We start from the raw sequence: 15,174 nt of genomic DNA, 5'->3' as shown, positions 1-15,174 counted from the left end.
CTCCGTGATAATTTTCTTATTGTGTTAGGTTTAGCCAATCATTCTGCTTCCCTCTGTTTTGTTAATAGGCATATAAAGATATATGACACATGTAATGTTAGCATGCAGAAAAGATACAAATTTAGCTCTTTGACTAAGACATTTATACATCATTAAAGTGTATTTAATATTATCTCTACATTTATGCTAATGTGCTGTTACAAAGTTCCAAAGTCTTTTTTAAACATTATTTATCTTTTAACTTTCTTTTAAAATCGAATCAGAAAAACATATACCGAAACACTGTTAAAGTATGGGTCTGTGGGTGTATGTCAGTTTAAAGCTGGAAAATAAAGAATGCTTAAAATAACCAGAATGAGTGGCAGATAGCAGCAAGTTACTTTATAATAAATATCACATTTTTTATAATTTTAACGACAATGCCTTCGTGTAACTGAATTGACAAACAGGATATATGCACAAGTGATTCTAATTACCCTGAACGAAAATATCAAGTGTGTTGCAGAACCGAGGAATAATTTATCTAAGAGATTGCACTTTTGGCATTGAGCTACCTGGTCAAGAAATAATCAACAGTATAAAATCCTCCAGTCAGCCCTAACCCATCCGGAACTGAAATTTCTTTCTCCTCCGAAAAGTCCAGACCCTTGCGTTACTGTGTCTCAGGTCCCCCACCAACATCAAACGTTTCCAACATACTTCGCCGCCATGTCAGTGATGTCGGTTATTGTGCGAGTATCACTGCTGCTGTTGTTGTGCAATGTGGTTGTTATCGCTTCATCTGATGTTAATCAGACGACAGAGCAAGAAAAACCTTTGACCTCAGAAGAGGAGACACGGAGGTGCGTCGCCTGGAGGCAGAGATGGAGATACTGCGGCGGAGTGTGACTGAGCTGAAAGCTGCAGGGCCGTGTGCAAAACAGCAAAGGTACACGTGCGCCGAGTGCTGCCATTTGTTAGAGTATTGAAGTTATGATCTCTAGTCACATCACATCTTTTTTTAATATTTCTGATTTTTTCTTGCCATCAGGGGTTATTGTATATGGTTTATTTGTTGTATATGGTAGACATGGTTAATTTCTTCCTTTCACGTCAATTACCAGTTAGTCGTGTTAGTGTATTATCTCGCCTGTTGAAAGGTATGTCATCTAGTATGTTGTAAGGGTGTGTAAAGTGATATTTTCCCATAATATTTTACTCCGTGTTCACGCACGTGTGGTGCATTGTCCAGCTCGCTAGAAGCAGACGCCTTAAGTGTGGCGCAGGAAGTTCGTGGTTTACGTCACCACGTGCAGTCGTTGAGGATGTACTCAGAGTTATCTGCCATCCGCACGGAAGTACGCTCGCTGAGGTCAAAGCTCCCCGGTGACGTCACTGAGGAGTTCAAATTGTTAACAGGTGTTCCCGTCGCGGACGAGAGACCAGAGGACGGTATTCGTTCATCAGCTGCGCCAGGTGAGTTAGCGTGCATATAAGGTCAGCAGGTGGTTCAATAGATATCTGATGACAAGGACCACGTGATTAGCTGATGACAGAGCATATAATGATTTTACATCATTCTCATATTTCACACTGTCTGTCCACTGTTTCTTTTTTATTGTCCGCTCATGGTCAGTTTCTCTTGTTTCTACTGTGTCTACGTCTTCTTGCTCTGTCCAGGTTCTGTCTACACCCGCTGGGGTAATGACCAGTGTCCGTCTGACGCTCACCTTGTGTATTCAGGTATGTCTGTACACATGTTTGACGTTAAGGAGAGAATTATATATATATATGTGTGTGGTTGCTCGAAACTTATTCATTAATATCTACGCACTTCTATCACATTTATCCCGTGTGTTTCCGCTCTAACTAATTCTAAAGGAATATGTTTTTCTTTGCTGACACTCACTCCGTTGGTACAGTTGTAAACAGACATTATGGAGAGCTTAGCTACCACTTCCAGATGCAGACACCTAAAAGCCAGCACACTGTGATGATTGCATTTCACTCACTCCTCTCCAAGTGATATTGGATGATGATATTTACAATGAACTAAACTTGGTCAAGGTGTTTTGAAAAAAATCCCACAAGGCTAGTCTCTCTCTCTCTCAGACATACACACACTAGTATTGTGGTTAAACATTAACCGAAAGCTTTTCAGAAAAGGTGTTTTTTAAGCTGCTTTTTAAAATTTATTAAAGGTGACTGACTACTGTGAAAGGAAAGAGAATTCCTAAGTCGTTGATACTGAAAGGAATATATTTGAAACTACCTGTAAGTTGTTTATATGTAATTACTTTATTTACAATGCTTAAGGGCACATTGTTTATTAATAATCACACATTGTTTATTAATAGCTCTACCTATTTCGACACACCACAAAAATGATTAGAGGATAAGGTTACATCTCGGTTTTCTAACTGGTTTGTTTCAGGTGTAATTGGCGGATCTCATCTAACGCACGAAGGAGCGGCGTCCAACGCCCTGTGTCTTCCTCTCAACCCTGTCTTCGAGGACTACGTCCTGCCGGGAGCACACACCCATGTCTACGGAGCAGAATACGAGGTCAGCCCTTTACCTTCACATGACCTTGAACCCAAATGTTCTGTGTGTCACATTGCACGTGCTGCGACCGTCATGGTGCCAGCTACCAACTCCTGCCACACCGGGTGGACAATGGAATATTCGGGTATTCTCATGGCCGGACATCATACACACAAAGCAGCAACCGAGTTCGTTTGCATGGACGCTGCGCTGGAGGGTATGATCGGCACCAAGGACACCCGAGACGGGAAGGTCTTCTACTTCGCAGTCTCTGCGTGTGGCAGTCTGCCCTGTCCTCCGTATGTAAATGCCAAAGTACTGAGCTGCGTTGTTTGCTCCAAGTAACTTTTCGGTGATGCAAGACAATGCCCTCTATAAAACATTTAAGACCAGCATGTATGGCTTGTATAAGATGCATCTATAAACGGATTCCCAAAAACAAACTCAAGTGTGGCGATACTTTACAATCCCACGTTCATCTTAAAAGATGTCAGTTACTTTCTGTTAGGGCTTTGATTCACTGCAATGTTATAACATCATAGGTGAAACATTTTTTTCATAAGATTCAAGAAATATTTGCTTTATGAGCTAGGTGAACTCTCCACTGAGGAAGTGAGGAAGTTTTTTTGGAATAGAAGTTGAAAATTAACTATTCTCACTTATTGTGGGTGTAAACCAGATTGTTCTCTTGATACAGTTATTAAAATATGTTGACACATTCAAGCTTACAACCGACAGTTCTGGTGAGGAATGGAGTGTCTGGCCAAACGCTTGTCTTCAACGCTAATTTAGGCGACAATCATTTTCTTCTTTTGATGGCTGATGCTTCTCTACAAAACCTATTCTACTAGATTGAGTTCCTTGTTTCGTTTGTGTTTATTCATATTCTGTTACTCGACATTTTGAAAAGTTCTGAAAGAAAACGTGTAGTCTGGACGAAATGCGGCGAAAGAGAAATAAAAAAAGCAGAAGATATACAGGCAGTTAATCACACTGTCTCCCTAAGACAAGTGTGTATGTTTATGATAATGTGACTGTGTTTGTTTGTTTATCCCCATGTCTGTGGGAGAGAGAGAGTGAGAGTAGACTCAGTAGCATATGTTTTCAATCCTTGTAAAACAGTTTCTTGCTGATGAGTTTTGCAGCTATCTAAAAAGAAAAGTATTCGCGTCCGGAATCTCTTCAGGGGTTGCAGAAGAGACGGGTATATCTCCGCCACGTTCTATTGTCCCCCATAACCAGGCTCTCAATTCCTAACACTTAAAGATTACTTGGAGTTCAATAATGGTGTCACTGTGTCATGGTCCAATACACCAGAAGCCATCTCGCCCTTATCCACCCACCTCGCATCATTTCCACATTCCCATGGAGATCGTCACGCTTCATGTGAAATCTGGTGTAGGAACATTTTCAGAAAACACATCACCAACGGTCTGGTAAACACCGTGAGCAGAAGGAAGGTCGAGGTAGGTCATTTCCTTCAGGTAGATGAAAGAAATAAAAGTACAGCTTACGAATAAGAACCTGTCAGGTTAACACATGGTTCAAATGAACCTCGACGAAGTACCATCAACAAACCAACTTTGGGATATTTTAAGGTTTTCTTTTCTGGGCATGGTTCCACTTGCACAACAGTGAGCAGTATAAAAACTCGGAATCAGGCTTAAAATGCAGTCAGACGGTTTCAAACGATGAAAAGTGGAGTAACGGATTAGAACAAAGAATATTTTCTTGTCCAGACCAGGGACCTTTGCTTGATCTTGTCTCAGTAATCAATTGGATATAAATTCTTCTTCGCTAATTGCCACTGCCCATGATGCCATTCGCGAATTTTGTGCGAGCAGCTATGTTGTTGCTGCCGTTGTGCAGCAATGCTGTCATCGCCTCTTTCGATGTTAACCGGACGACAGAACAAGAAGTTTTGTCGCTGTCGTCTATGACGTCAGAAGAGGAGACACGGAGGGTGCGTCGTCTGGAGGCAGAGGTGGAGATACTGCGGCGGAGTGTGACTGAGCTGAAAACTTCAGGGCCGTGTGCAACAAAGCAAAGGTAGGCGAGTTACAATCATAACCGGGTGGGGCTGGGCCATATAAGGGTAGATCACGTGACCACTCGGTGATTAGTTAGTAAGCAACATCCGGGGATTAAGACACTGAGTAAACTTATTTCACAAACACAATCCTTCTCTGATCGTTTCTGCTGAGAGATTTGTCACAGTGTGATGAGTGAAGTTGGGGAAGTACCTGTACACAGGGCCGCCGAGAGCCAGCCCGGGCCCCGGGACAGACGACCTCTCCGGGCCCCTTGTACTTGTAATCGTAAATTATTTTCCCAGTATATAATGTATGTTTACAATTCGAATCTCAATATCTACAGTTCATTCAGTAACGAAATATAGACTGCAAACAGTAGGACAAGTGCACTAGGATCTACATCACTACTTGAACATAAAGTTGTTTACATGCGAGTGGTTAGTAAATGAGGAAAAATGATGTTAAAGGATCAGACTTGTAGCACCCCGCTCCACAGACCTCCCCCCCACCCCCCCGAGTAAGGACTGTTACGTCAGCAGCGATGTCCAAACCTCGACAGATTAGAAAAACGGCTAGAGCCTACAGACAGTACAACAATCATTTCCAACAGCCTATTGCAGGTGTGACAAAGATAGCTATTCGCCGTCTATACAAGGAACGGTGTCTGGCATTACACAAATACAACAGTGTCCGCTCGAGTAATAGAGGTCCATACAATACCGAGTTCACCCATTGCCTTAAAATTACATGAGTGGTGCTTTGCGGGCTTCACGACTCGCAAAAAGTTCGATAATACAATCGAAATCGATTGTTCTTGCTAGCCGAGACTCCACTGCCAGGACTCCTAAGCTGCTTACCCGATCTTGGCACATTGTTGACCGCAACACGTTCTTTACTCTGGTCAGAATGCTGAAAGAACGTTCTGCTTGAGCGACGGTAACTGGCAATGTGCAAAAGATTCTAAGAATCACTGTTATATTTGTGAACAGGGTGTCGATCTTTAGATAGTGTAATTTATTTAACAGTTCTAAGGGTGTCAGTGATAAATCTCCGAGGTTAGCATTATGAATTGCTTTTAAGTGTTCAAGTTCACTAATCAAGTTCTTCCCCGATACATCAACGCTATACTTCTTAGCAAGGATGCTAGCACTTTTACATATTTCTTCGTCACTCATTTTTGGGTACTTCCATATCACCCCAAACATCGTCTCCAGGTTCTTGGCAGCGTCATAACGAGAGGTCATGTTTCCAATGACACAGTCCACAACACGGTAAAAAACGTTGCGCTTGAAATGATCTTCTGGAGTGCAAGTGTCTTCTGTATCAACTCTCGTGCCATCTGGACATAGTTTCTTTCTTTTTTTTCTTCGTTCGTCCGTATAGAACGAGGCGGCCACGTCACAGGTGACAGCAACATTCTTGCTCTCAACCAAGATAGACTCCCACTTGTTTCGTAAGCAGGTTAAATCTTCAATGAGACCTTTTATGTTTTCAACCTCGGCATCAAGTGTGGCCTCTCTGGCTTGTAGCACAGTGCTTCTAAAATTTATTAGCGTAAGGACTTTCAACCAAATCGATGACATCAAAATGCATTCGAAAGAATTCAAGTAGGTGTGGATGCCATGCACATCAGCACGCGTCTCAGCCGTAAGATTTAACTCCTCTACCAGTTCTAGAGCTTTTTTTAATCTTGAAAGGTGTGCCACAAATGGTTTTACGCTGTCTAACCTTGCTGACCAACGTGTATTTGCGAAGTTGTGCAGAGAACAGCCAATAGTTTCTGTCAGAATTTCCCATCTTTGAGGGCTGCTGCTAAATAAAGTATACAGTTTCTGCACAGCTCCGAAGAACGTTATCACTTCCTGACAACATTCAGCAGCATGAACCCCACACAAATTTAAACTGTGACACGCACACGGAGAGTACATCGCTAAAGGATTGTCTTTCAGTATAAGAGCTTGCACGCCCTTATATGCCCCGGCCATATTGCTGCCGTTGTCAAAGCCTTGCCCGCGACAGTCTGACAGTGATATGTGGTGCTTACGGAGAGTATGGCGAATAAGCTCTGCTATTGCTTCTCCAGTTTTCTTGTTGCAGTTAACAAATTCAAGGAATCTCTCCTGCACCTCATATTTATTAGTACACGCATTCAAGTGTACATAGCGCAGAATGAAGACAGTTTGCTCAACGTGTGCCGAGTCAAGAGTTGCGTCAACAATGATGGAATAGTACTTGGCTGCCTCCAATTCCTTTAAAATAGCTCTAGTTACCTTGCTGGCACAACATTTAATAAATTCGTTCTGGCTGTCAGAAGAAAGGTAGTGAACTTGCAACCTCTCACGATCTATTTGTGAGTTCCTCACTTGTTTAAGTGATCTGCAAGCACAGGGTCATAATGACCAATCAGTTCTAATAGACCAAGGAAATTACCATTCGATGGATCTCCGATAAGGTGGCTTGTTCCTCTGAAGGCCAATCCTCTCTCTCCAAGGAACAGAACAACATCAATAATTCTTTGTAGAATTAGTTTCCACTGCTCTGTTTTACTTTTGATGCTCTGTATTAACAGATTGTCCACCCCCGTGTCACACCGTAAATTTTTTTCCAGTTGACGCCACTGAATATAGCAGTTTTTATGGCTGATACTGTTTTCGTGGTCGGGAACTTTTTCATGTAGTTTTTTCCATTTCTGAGCAGTAGTATATCCGTAGGGGGAAGCCAGAGATGAGCGACTTGCAGTTAGTTGGCTGCTCAACAAACGGCAGGGAAAACAAAACAATGCTTGTTTACCTTTACTCCAAACTAGCCAGTCGCGTCGTACAGTTTCGCCGTTTTTCAATTTAATTTGAAGCAGCGAAACTGGAAATGAGCGTCCCGAAGAATCATCCGGAAAACATGCTGGTAAATTTGCGGGACCTCGTCGAATAGCTTCTTCAATATGATAGGCAGAAGTCGTTTCTGTCTCTAGTAGTCCGACATCAAAGTCATTACAAGGACGAGTCGGTGTCGTCTCCGTTAGGAGAGTTTCCTCTTCTGGTCCCTCGTCTTTGTGCCCCTCTGACGCAGTAGGACAAGTCAATAAGTCATTTTCAATTGCTGAACAAGCGAGCTCTGGTAGACAGTCGCTGTTTCCAGCTTCCTCATGAACATCAGTGGATTTAGCTGCTGCTTCGCCTGCTTGGTCACAGTCATCAGAGGGCTGATTACAGTTACTAGATGTAGCGGTAACTGTAGAGGTGAAGCCCACACTCTGTAGCGTTCTCTGACGTGTAACTGTGCTTTTTTCTCGTGCTGCCCTTTCTTTTCTCTTTTGCGCTCCAGACTTGTGATGATACATGACAACTCAGGCGTTGAAAGAATTAGTAAGTAACTGGAACGAACACAATTTAAATATTTTTATATATGTATATATCATAATTTATACCAGATATAACTGATTTGTGCTTGTCCTTGACGGCAACTACATGATTTAAATCAGAGAGCATGTGAGGGGTATGTGCATACGTGCGTGGTGCGCATGGCACTGGCATCGATATAAATCCACACATTTTGTCAAACTCAACTAAATTTGACAGGAAGATTATCAGACAAACGGGCATCACCTGGACAAAATGCAGTACCCATGCTAGTAATGAATGCAAGAAAGTGAATGAAATTGTACCCGTTACATTTTACTCTACGTGGGTAAGTAGACCTCTCTTTGCAAAGGCGTAACTTTGAAAAAGATTGCTTATAAGGCCTGCAAGATCTCGCACACTATTCTATTTAGTAAAAAATAGTAAAATAGTGTCATACAACCATCACCTTTTTAAAACTGCCAAAGGCTAAGACGTATCTCTCTCGTAATCTCGTTAGTACCTCTTCTAATTGTCTTCTGTCTATCCCAACACTGTGGTATCACATAGCCCTTTTGTACTAAGCTCACTGACGTGCAAGGAAATGTTCTCTATGTAAGTGATTTATACTTCTACATGTAAAGAGGAAGAAGCGAAGAAGTAAATGCCTAAACAAGTCTTCATCGAGTGTCGTTAATAACCTCATTAAAAAAAAGTGTTTGCTGCTACCAACAGCAGAGCACATCAGTTATCATTTTTATCAACTTACATAACAAACACGCAGCACCTATCGAAAGTCCCTTCCTATATTATTCCTTTAGCAAAACCGCACGCGCGCGCGCACACACACACACACAATAACTACACACACGCATGCTGTTACACGTAAACAAATATCTGAACTGAACTGTCACCTTCAGACTCTTTAAAGCAGAAATTTTGAATTCATCCAACTTTTACTCGGTCGACTTCAACCTCCATCAGTCATTAGCCGTTAAAATAGGTGCTCAGTTTTAGAAGACAAAGCAACTGTTTTAAGGACTAGTTAGCTAGTAAGTGTTAATACTTTTAATATTTAAGGAGATTAGAAGGTTTTGTAAAAATGACAGAAAAATAGAAATGTTTAGCATATTTTAGCTGAATCGTAATAGTTCATAGAACAAAGTTATACAGTACTAATATTGTCATTTTACCTGCTGACTAAAAACTTTATGAGCTTTTCTCACAAACTTCATTATTGTCAGTCAATTTGAGACGCTAGCCACTCTCATTGACACTGATGTTCCTGCCTTGTCAAATGCTATTTGCCAATAAACAGAAAATCATAGAAGCATAAATAAAAAACTAGTGTACTTACCATAATAACAAAGTGCAGCGTATCTCGGCTTTTTGAGTCTAAAAGACAGAGTGCGACAGACAGGAGAGTGCGGTGTGAAATAAAGTGACTATCGCTATCTCTAAGGTCCAACTGTCCAAGCTTTCTTTGGTCCAATGACTCCGATCGAAAGGGATGGTCAAACACACGGCGACTTTACCGCTGACTCGTCTATCTCATAAAAATGTCAGTCTACACCTCCAATTGCTCCAAACCCCGACCATTGAAGTCCCAGTCCATTCCGTCGAGTCTTCCAGATACTATCACATCCCCGCCCACTTTCCCTTTTGTCGTGTTGTCAGCAACAATGCATTGCGGCCCACGGCCGATGGCCGGCATGGGTGGAAGTTGCTGTCATCTTAGTCACTGGCCTCTAAGTCTAAACTAAAACAGGGCCAACATAATTTGCCTCTACCTTGATTGTGGGGTTCAAGACATGGAGAAATTTAATGAAAACGTGGACAAACTAACACTTATGTCATAACTCATAGCACATCTGTAAACTTTTCTTTTCTTCCCTTCTTCAGCTTGAAACAAATATACGTTACACGAAGCTCCTTTAAAAACACATTCAAATATTTGTGATAATTCGAAAAGCAAATGTCGCAGCCACCGCAAAACTCAATATACAGCACCATATATGAAAGCTTCCTTGAAGACAACTAGCGCACAATAAGAAAGATTCCAAGGTGGCTTTGGGGGACGGATGGTGGGTAGATAGTATCTCCTTTTCACCGGGAGCTTTGTCGGCAAAGAGCAAAAGAAGGTCGGATGTCGATGTGTTATTACAGGGCGATGCTGGTACATCGCCGGAGGTCGTGCGATCGTCCCACACCTTTAGTTACAATAGTCCGAGTCCTCCCCTTTCCGGTGACATAACTCTCCTCCCTACCTCTGTCCGTGCCATCCACCCACCGTGCGAACACTGTCTCTACATTAAATTACTTTCTCATGCAGACTCCTCTTATCGATCCTCTCCAGCTCCAAACTTCCCGCGACACCCACCGTGATCAATTTATTAAACCTAATATTTGCGGACAGCAGTTTTAAAATGTTTTGCAATAATGTGTTCTATGTTGCTGGCTGCGATAGTATTACAGGATAAATATAGTCTCATTGTATCTACTGTGTAGACTAATGTAGTTTGTTAATTCGGTGATGGAGATACGGTTAAAGAAAGTCTCAGTGTTGCTTAGTAACGAAAAAAAGCAGCCTTGGATGTCTCTCGCTTACATGGTTAGCAGCGCCAGGGGCGGCCCCCACGCGGTGTCGGTTCACAGAGTGGCCAGTGCACACATCAGTAACATACCTGCCTGATCTCCACTGTTCATATCCGATTTGCTTGCAGGGCACGCCCCTCCTCCACCCCACCTTCCCCGTAGTGGCACCTGTAGCCAGCCAATCTCATGGCACGAACGTTCTTCTGGGCGGTTGACACGCGATAAAATCTTCAGTGTCCAGCGGCCGTCGCCAGCTTGTCCAGCGAGAATATGATACCCGCTGACTACACTTCTCACGACAGGCCCCAGTACCCCGAAATTGTATTCTACAGATGTGAAACTCAACTTCTGCATGTGTAAGTCTGGGTTTCTGTCCTTAGACCTTTCTTTAAAAGAAAAAAGAAAAGGAGAAGAAGAAAAAAAAAATCCACGACCAAGGCCGGCCCCCCTTGACAGCCGCGGGCCCGGGTACACTAGACCCCCCTGCCCCCCCCCCCTCTCGTCAGCCTGTTCACACCTGTGTTATGGCAACAGGCGCCATTTCAGTAGAAGGTCGAGCTGACCAGCAACCAGTCTACACATACAGACACTGAGAAGTTGAACTTTGCACATAAAGTTTGTAACATATATGAGTATTACAAAATAAATTACACTTTATTACAAGCGTTACAACAGAAATGCAGTTAATTAGCATGCATTTGTGCCTGCGTGCACTCGTGCGTTTGTAGGTGTGTATCAAAGGGAGTGGAAGGGTGACAAGGGGTGGAAAGAGTGGAGAGTCAGAGAGAGGCTATCGCTGAATTTAGTTAAAGAGAGGACGCAGTGAGTGAGTGAGGACGCAGCAAGCTTCGTTAATCAAACCGACATAATTTTTTAAGAACCTACTCCTGGCCACACCACACTGTCGCACGCAGCAGGTCAGCTTGCGCGGTTGCTGGTGATCCCACAGGGACCCACGGGGCCCTCGCTGCTCATTTGTCACTCCGATCACGTGACCCACCCGCCACGCTCCGCCTCGCACCGTTGCGTTAACAACCCTTGTGCGCATGCCCGACCTCACCCAGCTTTGTTGAGCGGGTGGCAGGGCCATCGAATAACCATTACTGATCATTACCCATAATTTGTCACCAAGAGGCTAGCCGGGTGGAGTACGGAAAAGAAGTAATAAAAAAAAAAAAAAAACAGAAAAAAAAAGGTGTGTTGGGACGGGATCTGATCTCACGGCTACCGACAACTTATAACTTCAAGAAAGTCGTTCCTTTGTCCTAACGATGGCGCTGTCAAAGAGGTACTTGGGTTTAGAAAAAATCCCGAGACTAAGCTAAACATTGTGTTTGTCTCACCTACTGGTTGCTAAAGAAAGGAAAGGTGCTGTACTTTGAACATTGTCTGACGGGAAAACAGTTCCAGTCTCGACCCTGCAGTTCCCCTTCCTCTCAGATTTTATCTCATCGAATGTCTCGCTTCAACAAAGGCTTCATGACCAATTTCTGGTAAGTGGATTATGACACTGCTATCTTAGGAAATAACGATGATGATACATTGAGTGGGCTAACTGTGGAGTGGTTTACTGGCTCTAGGATCCTAGAAGAGCTTTTTCTTGTCACTGGGCCAAGCGAACGTGGAAGTGAGAGCTGCTATGAAGTAGTAAGCACAAGGCTTTATATCAGTTTCATAAGGCTTGATGCAATTTATATCAGCTGCAGTTAATTCTTTTCCGAACTGAAAAGGACGACATGAATGTCTCTGCCCTGTGACTTATATGTCCTGCATGTCTCCTTTACAAACATTTCGGAACATCTGACTGCAAAGGTTCGACAGCCACAAAGAAATCGCAAACGTCTCACTTTCGAAGAGGCGAACCATCTGTGATATCATTTGTTTTAAATCGGAGAGGGAATCAACACCACGATGCCCAAACAATAAGGAAAGTGAGAAGAGAAGACAGAAGAAGAGGAAAGATACAGGGAGGAGGATACATGAAAGTGTGGACAGCGCTGGTGATTAACTCCCCATGGGGCTTTAGGAACCGTGAAAAATGGACAGAACTGGTGGCGAGGTCACGTTGGTCAACGAGCATGAAAGCTGTGGGTCACATGACAGTGATTGTCACTGGCCACCTTACAAACTCAGCTTCATCTCCATGTTCCGGTGAGATGGTCGAGGAACTCGGGAAAATGTGCTTCTGGGGAAGAGATGAGATGAGAAATGATGTTACAAAACCAGATGCGTAGGTAGAAATAGTAGGTTGCCATGAGAACGCTGTGGTAGTAGAAGTGGTATTCGAATATTAACGTCTCTGTGTAGACCTGTAAGTCCAGATGTAACTGTGCTTTCAACATGATCATAGACTTACAAAATGGTGAAGCAGCACACACACACACACACACAAACCCACTTATCTTTTTAGTCTTCTTTGTCCTCCTAGTGCCGCAACCATACCACCCCAGCGGATCCGTTCTGGGCGAGGATCGATCTCCTGGTCTGTCTCCGAACCCTGCGTTTCATCTGTGGGTTTAAGTCCAGAACTTGTCTGGTTAAACTCGGTGTCAAATTGCAATAAAATCAAATTGTCAACCGTACACTGCAGTCTATGCAAAAAACTTATTTAAATACATTTTTTACTAAAACAAGGATATCGGCCGGCAGCTCTTCCTGCGATGTAAGTGTAGAAGCAGGACTGAAGTATCGTTGGAAGTCAGAGAAACATTGCAGTGTACTGCTGACGTCAAAGCAATGTCTGTAAGACACAATAACAACACGTTAATGCTTTGTACAAAGCCAGGATCGTGTTTTCACGAGCAAACCGTCGATGTCGCAGTTGAAGATGTGAAATATTTTCACGGGTGAGTCCGTGCTGTGTCCTGGTGACCGTTAGCACGGACACCTCGTGTCACGTAGTCACTGGGTCAGTGAAACTTATTCTCTCCCTTGTCTTGCTTGTGTCTTGCCGTCCACACAAAGTCCCCGACATTATGGGATAGCAATTGTCATGAACTGTGGAGGACCGGCCATCTTGTCACTTATTTCTTGTTGGTGTTCTTTGTAGGGTACTGTTGTCCGTTTTCGATGTCCTCCATTGACTGGGCAGGCAACTCTGACCACGCGTACAATGATGTCTGGAGGGGAGAGGATCGGGTAGGTTGTTGCCGTCTGTCACTCCGATCTTGTTCACTCCATTGAGTATGACGTGTGTGTTCCTGGCAGTTGGAGGGACCTAGGAGGACAGTAGCAGGGTGTTTGTGGTCCGTCGTGCACTAGTCATCTTCGTTAACAGCAGCCTCGTTGTCGATGACGTCACCGGTTCTGGGACGTGTGCGTCTCGGTTCAGCGGATTTGTTCATTGTAAACGGCGAACTTGACTTTTTCACGAACTTTAGACACGTTAGTTGGTAACGGCTGAATAGCCTGGTGGCTACCGACGAGGTCTGAAGACTGAAAGGTGGTGTGTTCAAATCTGTGTGTGAGTGAGTGAGTGAGTGAGTGAGCAAGTTTATGCAATATTTGATAAAAAGGAAAAAAAAATGCATTTAGCGTCTACTCTTGTATTCTGTTTCATTGTTAGATTAAGAAACATTTAGTAAGAATTTCGATAGGTTCTTATTTTTTGTAATTAGTAGTGTAGTGGGAGCTTGTTTAGGGCAGCGTGTACCGCTGACATGCAGCGCTTGTTCCCTTCCCGCATCCCCTTCCACCCCATCACTCCAGTGTAAATAATAGGCAAAACTCAGGGCTTGCACCTGTTTACAGAAAGGGGGCTGGTTATGCTTGGAAAAACAGTAAAACTTTGGTTCTGAGTACTGTGGGCAGGGCTAAGTCAAAGTGACTGCCTATCTGTCATGTGCTAGTTAAGTAGCAATTGTAGGTAGCGGAATGGTTGGAAGTGAATGTATAGTATACTTAACCAATCATGGGAGAGGATGATCCTCGTGGATGAAGATTTAACATTGAGTTTTCACACGAGAAACTTCTTTTTAGCGGAACTTTAAAACAAGCCAAAAATAAATAAATAAAAGAACATCAAAATGTGAAGGAAATTGATGTTCATATCAGCAACACAGACAATAATTATTTCCCTTCTGCTACAATCTATAGCATGTAGGGCTGCAACAAATATCTCCCTGTTCCCTCTAGCGCCTTTCTTAACTTGATGTTCAGATGGCATGTCCTAATATAGGATTTACAGTGCTCTGCTGTTCACAGAGTACATGACTTGCACTTGTCAGCTCTTACCTACACTTAGAAAAAAACTAAAAGGTCAAGTCTTTGTTGGCAATGTCAGGAAACATGCTTCTCTTGTTTTGATGCCTTATTATCACAAGTTACCAGGTGACATTAAAATCTAGATCACGGTCAAATGTATACATGCTTTATGCCAGTGGTGCCCAAACTTTTCTCGCCCGAGGGCTGCACTGGACATCATATAAAATCTCGCAGGCCAGAACATGGTGGTTTTACCAGAATCATGACATTACAAATTAAATTATGTTGTGTCTGGTTAAAATGAGCGGGCCGGATGAAGCACCTTCACGGGCCGGATGTGGCCTGTGGGCTGTAAGTTGAGCACCCTGCTTTACGCCCTCTAAACACCAAATAAATTTTCTTAACTAAAAATCACGATGGATTTTTTTTTAAATACAAAGGCAGTGCAGTGTTTGCAAGATAACTGCAAGTGGATTACGTGCCTC

The 15,174-nt window shown here is 43.1% G+C and overlaps 1 protein-coding gene across 1 annotated transcript; it reads left to right on the top strand.

Annotated features, from left to right (window-relative positions):
- Positions 1 to 603: 603 nt before the first annotated feature.
- On the top strand, positions 604 to 3,297 carry LOC112572259 (short-chain collagen C4-like). The gene is made up of 4 exons (XM_025251839.1): positions 604 to 928; positions 1,232 to 1,455; positions 1,660 to 1,722; positions 2,414 to 3,297. The coding sequence occupies exons 1-4, from the start codon at positions 864 to 866 to the stop codon at positions 2,866 to 2,868; spliced, it is 807 nt and encodes a 268-aa protein (XP_025107624.1). The 5' UTR covers positions 604 to 863; the 3' UTR covers positions 2,869 to 3,297.
- Positions 3,298 to 15,174: the final 11,877 nt, after the last annotated feature.

This window comes from Pomacea canaliculata, linkage group LG9, assembly GCF_003073045.1.
Source record: "Pomacea canaliculata isolate SZHN2017 linkage group LG9, ASM307304v1, whole genome shotgun sequence".
Taxonomy (NCBI): Eukaryota; Metazoa; Mollusca; class Gastropoda; order Architaenioglossa; family Ampullariidae; genus Pomacea; species Pomacea canaliculata.
The sequence above is the reverse complement of the archived record's forward strand: the minus strand, read 5'-3'. Positions and strand labels throughout refer to the sequence as shown.